The 8,319-nt window shown below is 36.0% G+C and overlaps 1 protein-coding gene across 1 annotated transcript; it reads left to right on the top strand.

Moving 5' to 3' along the window:
- Window positions 1-963: 963 nt before the first annotated feature.
- LOC141828460 (molybdopterin synthase sulfur carrier subunit) lies at window positions 964-6,373 on the top strand. The gene is made up of 2 exons (XM_074715894.1): window positions 964-1,112; window positions 5,880-6,373. The coding sequence occupies exons 1-2, from the start codon at window positions 1,088-1,090 to the stop codon at window positions 6,176-6,178; spliced, it is 324 nt and encodes a 107-aa protein (XP_074571995.1). The 5' UTR covers window positions 964-1,087; the 3' UTR covers window positions 6,179-6,373.
- The last annotated feature ends 1,946 nt before the right edge of the window (window positions 6,374-8,319 follow it).

Here is an 8,319-nt window from a genome sequence, read left to right as displayed (position 1 = left end):
TCATTAAAAGTAATATGCTAATTCAATTTAATAAATTATGAAATAACCTCCAAACAAAACATCCACGTCGTATTATCATATTAGTATACGGAAAAAGAGTTTTTTTATTATTAAAATTGTCAAAATAATATTTTTTTCATTAATCAATCAAAATAACATTCCATCCCATTTTTATTATTTTACTCACCCCGCTTTAAACGACTAACCCAAATGCATAGAAACTAAACTGTCAATTAGATAAACACTCGGATTAATATCATATTATAGCAGTATGAATTATAATTGATACAATATGTAATAATCACGATTAATAACTACCATAACATACTTATAGAATAAGATTTTATATTTTTTCAAATGGAGAACGCAATCAAAGGATGTTGGACATCTGGATTAGCCGCTATATGCGCTTCCCGATTTACCCTGGTGGTCGGTGGGAAACTTTAGTGGGACTGGGCCGGCCACTCTCAGAAATTGAGTCCATAAAATTGACTGGGATTTATCATTTTTTTAAATAAGATTTTATTCAATTGAAATTAATATTGATTAATAATATATTATAATAATTATAAATTATAATTACTATAAAATTATAACAGTTATAATTTATATGTTTTTTAATAATTTAGATGTCTAAATTTTATTTGATTAATCAACGTGTTAGTGATTTTTATTTGATTCGCATAATTATTATTTATAGATAAAAAAATATATTATAATAATTATGAGTTCTTATAAATTTATCATAATTATGATTCATATTTATTCTAATATAATATTGATAAGATTCAATCCAACTTAAACCGGCTCAAGTAAAAAAAAAATGATAGAGGGGATAGAGGGGATGCTATTTTGATTAATGAAAAAAAAAGAGTTTTGCCCTATTAATTTGTCGGTTTGTTCGGAAAAAGTTCCTTTATATTACTAGCAATTTCTGTCACATCCAGTTTCGATCCCATCCATTCTACTCCACTCCGCACTCCGCTCAGATCTGCTCTCTGTCCCTGTCTCCTAATCGCTTTCGTCGTCTACTTTGGTGGCTCTCGGTCGATCGATCGTTCCTGAAGCGGAAAAGAAGTTGCGATACATGGAAATCGCCGGAGGACTCAACGGTGTGCTTCCTTACCTTCGCCTTTTCTATTTTTATGTTCTTCATAAAGCATGCCTGTTGTGGCTGGATTGCTCATGCCACCTTGATGGTCTCCCTATGCGGTAAGCTACTAATTTATTGGTCCTGGACTGGATCTTTATCCTTGTCAAGCTGATAAGTTGGCAGTCGAAGTATTTAGTTTGTCCCTAACTTGTCACGGTTGGGAAAGAAAGCTGATTTCCCTAAAACAAGTAATTATTTGTTTTGAATTAGAATTTCTTCAAAACAGAAGATAAGGGTTTTAGTTTTACCATCTCAGAATAGCTCTAAAGAAAATCAAAAAGTTGTTGCTACATTGGAACATTACAGAAAGTTGAAAGGGAACTGGATGTGATTGGAACGTAATCATTGTGGGAACAAGTATTCGGGTGGTATTATTTGGATGAGGAGTCATATGATATGCTCAAGGAAAGAGGTAGCACCTTCTTCAAAGGTTTCAAGGATGTGAGAAACAAGTTCAAACAGATTTTACATGACATGAGAAAGGTTGATAGATTTTCTCAAGAAGATGCTACGATTGTGAGTGTAATAAAGATAAAATGAAGAGACCAAATTCGTTTGTGCTGAAGGGAGAAAAGAAACAAAAAGCAGTCAAATTGTAAAACAAAAAAAAAAACAAAAAGACACAGGTATTCGAATTGTAAAGAAAATAAACACAGTTATTCAAAATATTTGTAGTTGCATCTATGGTAATGCCTTGCCGTTCAATTTAGTAAAGAATCTTTTATTTATATAAATGTTGAAGTCTGTTGGAGAGCGATTAATATTTGAAACCTCCTACTTATCATAAAGTAAGAGTGGCATATTTTAAGAAGTATAATTTATCAATGAAAATTTTCAAAAGTATAAAGTTGAGTGGAGGAAGATAGGGTGCACTATTACGTTTGGTAGATAGACTAATAGTAGGAGATGCTCTCTCATTAATTTCCTTGTCAATAGGCCACATGACACACTATTTCTTAGCTCTATTGACACGCCATATGTAATTAAAGATGTGAATAAAATATTTGAGTTACTTGATAGCATAATGGATAAAATAGGTGAAGAACATGTTATCCAAGTTGTGATGGATGGTGCATCTAACTATGTGGCAGATAGACGATTATTAGGAGCAAAAAAGACAATTGTTTTGATCACCTTGTGTTGCACACTGTTTAGATTTGCTAAGGGAGAAGAATTAGGAAAGCTTGCCATCACTAGATTTTTTACAACATATTTGACACTGAAATCAATGCAGAGAAGAAAAGAAAATTGCAATTAAACACATATTTGCTTTTGAATCGTGGGCTTCATGTTCTTTTGCAAGTCGAGTAGAAAGGAAGAAAGTACAAGACATAATGTGTGATTCAATGAAGTTTTGTTTCAAATGTATGACCACTTGTGAAAGTGCTCCTTCTTGTGGATGGTGATGTGAAGCCAACTATAGGCTTCTATATTTATATAGAAATGGTAGCACCAAGGGACAAATTGCAAATAAATTCAATGACATTGAGGACTAATATGGATGAATTTGGGAGATTATTAACACAAGATGAGATTTACAACTTCATCAATCTTTAGATTCAACAGTTTCTACTTTAATCCAAGGTATTACTTTTAATTGAATAGTTTTTTTATAGTGTCATTATAAAATTTGATACATAATATGTAAATCTATATTATAAGGACACCTTTGGGTCAAAGACCAAACAAGCTTAGGAGCTTAGAGTAGGTTGTTTCCTAGTTAGCAATTGAAGTTATCATGCAGGGGAAGTTAAGATAAGATGTAGGCTTCCTAATAGGGAATAGTTAGATGTGTTGCTGCTTGGGAGCTGACATGGATGCCATCTCAGCGTTTTTTGTTTTTCTTCTCCTGAAAGACACATTGTAGGATAGAAGGCCCACTAGAAATTTGGTGGGAGCTTCTATGTATGGACATAAGACTCCTTTCAAGATACCTCGACTTCAATAGAAGTGACGAGCTTAACAAACTTAGTTGATGCATCAAAAGAGACATCAAAAGTTGTTGGTAGAACATCTCTTTGAAAAAAAGTGATTAATGGTTATCTATACACTTTCATGTAAGGATAAGTGGTTGATGCCATAACATCAGCATGTGATGTAGCGCCATGATCCCAGGAAATGAAATAGGTGAGTCGATGTTTGAAGAAGTATCAGGGATAGGATTCTTTTTTTCCACTGTCACAAAAGTGTGGAGAGTATTCAACCCAAAGGAAATATTATCAGAGCATAAGGGTAACAAACAATGACCTTGCTAGGAGAAGAGGATGCACAGGTTTGAAGTGAATTGAGCTCTGCTGTCATAGAGGAAAAATGACAAAGAAGTCTTCATTGGTAGCTAGGACAAATATCGCCACTTTAATAAGTGATCGTGGACATGAAATCAATGGAGCTCAGGATCCCACTCAAAGAGGAACACTGCATTGGATTTCAGAGGGCTAGATGGATCTTAGGCTGATTTGTATTGTCTCAACTGAGTGATATCCAAGAACTGTCCATCATCTTCCAATATAGATAGATAGCTAGGTGAATTCAACTCAAACTAAATAATTGAGTTTGGAATTAAAGAGAACCAATGACCACAGTACCATTTTGAATGTGGCATTGCAAAGTAGATGGAGACAATCTGTCAAAACCTCACAGGACTTGTGGGAACAGTATACCATCAAACAAGAGGGATGGATGGAGTAACCTTCCTGGAATGTCATGGGAGACCATCCCATACAGTGTGACGAAGGAAACTAGAAAGCTCACTTCCAAGCAAAGGTGACCTAGAATAACATCCATGAAAAATGTATACACAAGCATCAACAAAAGACTTCAGTAGGAAGAACATGCTTCAGGCAGAAACAGCCAAATGAAATGGAGTTCGCTGTAGCCATGCAAAGGCGGAAAGAGCCAAATGAAATGGAGTACTCTGTAACCATGCAAGCGTTAGCTCAATGTCCCATATTGAGGCAGTAAAAATAGGTGATTAGCATACTGTGAGACTGAACCATGTGGCCCTGATATAGCCAACTGAAGCTATAGGTCCAAGTAGAGGCCTGTCAGGAATGATGATAGCTAAAGGTGTGTGGATGAGGATCCCTCACAAGGTAAATCATGGATGACGAGTGGTCAGTGTTTTCTAAGTAGGATAGATGTACTTCTTGCTCTCCACAATCTCCTCATCGGATACATTCTCTGAAATCATTACATATGAAGATATTTCTTCTGATTAACCAAGCTGAGACCTGTGAGTACATGAAACAGGAGGAAAATAAATCCAGGGTCAGTAAGGCCCAGCCTTTATAATGCCTACAATCCTTCTTCACAGTTCACACTCAAATCCCATCTCTAGTATCAGGTTCAAATCATGAATCATGTTAACATACATGAACTTGTAATCAGAACCATGGATCTGCCATTCCTAGGTCTCAATTCCGACAAAGCAGCAGCAGTGGCTACCCCCAGCGCAACAAAGAAGAAACATCAGAACCAGATATTAGAATCCTTAGTAGCGGGATCCACCTCAAATCTGGGGAAAAAGGTCAAAAGGCAGTAATAGTACTAGCAAGGTCAGACTCAGGATGGGGAGAGGAAGAAGGAATCAGAGTGTGTTTGTTGCCTCCACCGTGGCTGCCCTTCCCATGACAAGGCACTGTTTAGTCACCATTCAACTTCCCAATCTTCCCATTGTCTTCCTTTGCTCCTTTTTCAAGGTCTTCACCGCACTCATCTCTCTCATCCATGGCATTACTCCTGCAACAAACCCTCTCATTTTGATTTGAATTATCCTTCTTTCCCCCAAAAAGATATTAGTGTGCAAAGAAATTTTTATTTTAACTTGCATATTGGGATCCAAATCTGGATATCTTCCCAGATACCTGTCCACCTGAGTTACCAAGTGGCAGTAAACATCAACATGTTTTGTTTCTAACCTTGAAAGTTAATGCTCCAATATTAAGGGTCATTGGTTGCATTGAGGTTGGATTACTTAGGACATCAGTTAGTTTACTATGCAGATGCAAATGGAATCGCAAAATCATGTCATCTTTGCCACAATATGTTGGATGCTGAGAAATGATCAATTGTGCCATTCCTCGGAAAAGACTAGATCTTTTAAATTGGTTTCAGTTAATATGATTTTTGCTTAGCATATGACCCCAATATGTCAGTGTTTTATGAACTGCAGCTGAGACTAAAATGTGATAGTGTTCCTTGGGCATTACTGATTTCAGACACAGATTTCTAGTTTATATGCGTAAGACACGGTTAGCATCCATATCAAGATTCAAATTCATAGCAATGTTCAACATCCACTGAGGTGCTCTAGAAATGGGTTTCCCGCAGTTTGCCACTTTTCTAGCATCCATGTCTTGTGCATCTGACGATGAATTTAGGGCACTAGAGATATATCGATTATGCCATACAATCAAGGCATCTAAAGGATATGCTACAACTTCTAAGCAGCAGATTTGTTTGAAAAATAAATGGGTAATGATTAAAGAATATGCACAATTTATTTCCAGTTTCTCTAATTGACACAATCTGGAAGGACCTATGATAACTTGCATGTGTTTGCTTCTTTTCCTCTTGTATCCAAGAAAGTTCTATTGTTCAACTTTGAGGTTTCTTTGGCTTTGTTAATTTAAGGAAACATTTTTCTCAATTTTCTATTGCCTTTGTTATTCAGTAAGCAATTTGAATATGGTGGTTGAAATTGCTATTATTTAACTTTGATAACCAGATGACACTGGAGAGATGAATGAAAGCAAAGTAGAGAAGAGTGCAGGCCAAGATATCAAAATCAAGGTCCTTTTCTTTGCCCGAGCTCGGGATCTTACAGGAGTATCAGAGACGAGCCTTGAAATGCCAGATGGTAGCACTGCTGGGGACTGTATGCGTCAGCTTTTGGTAAAGTTTCCAAGTCTTCAAGAAATCTACAATTCCATGGTTTTGGCAGTCAACGAGGAGTATGCTCCAGAATCTACAGTGTTGAGAAGCAAAGATGAATTAGCAATCATTCCTCCAATCAGTGGTGGCTGAGTGAATTGATGAATCAGCAGCCAATTTTATTTGTTCAAGGTCGTACCAACTTATTTTATCTCGCTGGTGTTTGTACTTTCTGAATATCATAACAATCTTCAATACCTACAATAAACTATCATTTGTGCTCCCCACTCAGCGGACCTGTAAGAGGTACAGTGGATAATCCATGCACTTTTAACTTTGATTCTCATATTGGATAATTTTACACTAACAGTGATCGAATTACTGAGACAGTTGGATTATCGTGTCAGGAGTCATTGCGCTTTCAGATTTACCTAGTTGGTGAATCGAGGAAAAGGTTGCTTACCTCTAGGATTAATCAGGCTCAAGGTTTGGATACTTGATTAATAAAAAAAAAAATTATCATCTGTGTAGGAGATAAATATCTTAGATGTTTGCTTTCAGATTTATTTGATGAGTGAATACGAAGGAAATATTTTTTACTCATAAATTTGTAGTCGAGCGAAATTTGGACATCTAGATTATTAAAAATATATAAATTATAATCTGTGTAGTTAATCTAGGTTGTTGTGATTATATAAAATATTGCAATGTTTTGTCTTATATTGTGGTGTGTTTATATAAAATTAAGTTGGGCTATCATATCCAACATCTTGAATTTCATTTGAAGTTAGCTATTGGTACCATTAATGACTTCCATGCCTTCCTATCTGGAACCACTTAATCTTTGCACATCTTGAAATTCGGTGTCCATCAAGTGCTTAATTTTCAGGCTATGCCATTTTGTACATGAATGTCTCCACTTTTATTGTAGATAAAGGTATCTTAAGCAAGTATTGCAGATCGTTAATTGATGTACAAGTTTGATCCAGATGTTGGAATTAGTTCAGTGCCAGACTAACTTCATCAAGATCGATGATCTATGCCAAAAACACCTTATCGGTGACAAAACACTAAACTCCTAAAATTAGGCAATCTTTTTAAAAACAAAAAAACAAAAAAAAAAAACAATATCAGTAGAAATATAAAAATATTTTAATGAATTTTAAAATTTTAAAAAGTGTTTTAAAAAGGGAATATTTTGCATGGGGCTCAAACGAAATACTTACCGGTTGTCCATGAGGAGTAGAGTAGTGAATCGAATCCGGCAAATAGTACTCATGCATGATCCAATTAGTTCTGACGCCATCGAAAGCTACTTCTCCAATGTTGTACTTGACCTCGTGATCAATGTCGGTTGTGGATGATAATTGTTTTCTGAATATCCGATATCCGATCAGAAGAGGACATTAATAGATTTTTTAGATCTAATTGAATAATTGAGTATTAAAATTTTTGAATATGCAAATAAAGGTGGGTTTAGTAAAATTGCTTATACTCTATCCGAATACCCAATTAGTTAGATGGTATGAAAAAATTAGTAGACTGATCCATTGATGGATATAGAGAGGGATATCTATCTTCCGATGGATATAAGGATGGAGATGAGAATGGATATAATAAATGCAGATGAAGACGGACGGAGGATATGAACTCCGACTCAAACTTGATGCATTGTCATCCCTAAGGTCGGCGATAGTTTCACAATAGTCATTACTCTAGTGCTGCCATAACCTTATGGCCTCCTTGGGGAGCTCCAAGGACGAGGCTCCATGGATTGCATTGGTGGAGATGAAGAGCAGGGATAGTGTTGGGAAAGAGAGAAGAGTGGCCTTGTGGTAGGGGAGTAGATGACGAACTCTTCATCAGAGGGAAAGAAGTGGAAATCGGATGGGAGATTAGTGTTGTCATATCCAGTGTTGTCAAATGGATCAATCTGTGACGGAGCGGGATATCCCAAGAAGGAAATCTAAAAAGTACAAAAAGAGAAGGGACTTTGTCAATTGATTTGCCTATTGGAGTAGGAGATTTTGCCTCTTGAAAATCAATCGACAACGTACTTTGTACAAACAAAATTTGGCACCATTTCAAAGTTCCCAAGGATAAGAATGAAAGAGATCTTGAGAAGAAAAGGTGGGCCGAGAAGCAAGTCCGAAGAGTTAAACAACCTTTTGGTTAGAGTTTTGTCTAACAATGTCTTATGCAAAGTGAGTGCAAGAATGCTCAAGATTTATAGAATAAGGTGGTAAATCTACATGAAAATCCGTCTTCAACAAAAAAAAGTGAAAGAATCTAGG

This window comes from Curcuma longa, chromosome 4 (genome assembly GCF_044706935.1).
Source record: "Curcuma longa cultivar G26 ecotype Majalengka, Jawa Barat chromosome 4, ITB_CL_G26_1.1, whole genome shotgun sequence".
Taxonomy (NCBI): Eukaryota; Viridiplantae; Streptophyta; class Magnoliopsida; order Zingiberales; family Zingiberaceae; genus Curcuma; species Curcuma longa.
Note: the sequence above shows the minus strand (reverse complement) of the source record. Positions and strands in the feature narration are given on the sequence as shown.

Bases quoted from the DNA above. Each gene is read 5' to 3' on its own strand.
- LOC141828460 (XM_074715894.1), top strand. From the start codon at position 1,088: ATGGAAATCGCCGGAGGACTCAACG. The intron at 1,113-5,879 runs GTGTGCTTCCTT...TTTGATAACCAG, and splicing joins AATCGCCGGAGGACTCAACG to ATGACACTGGAGAGATGAAT.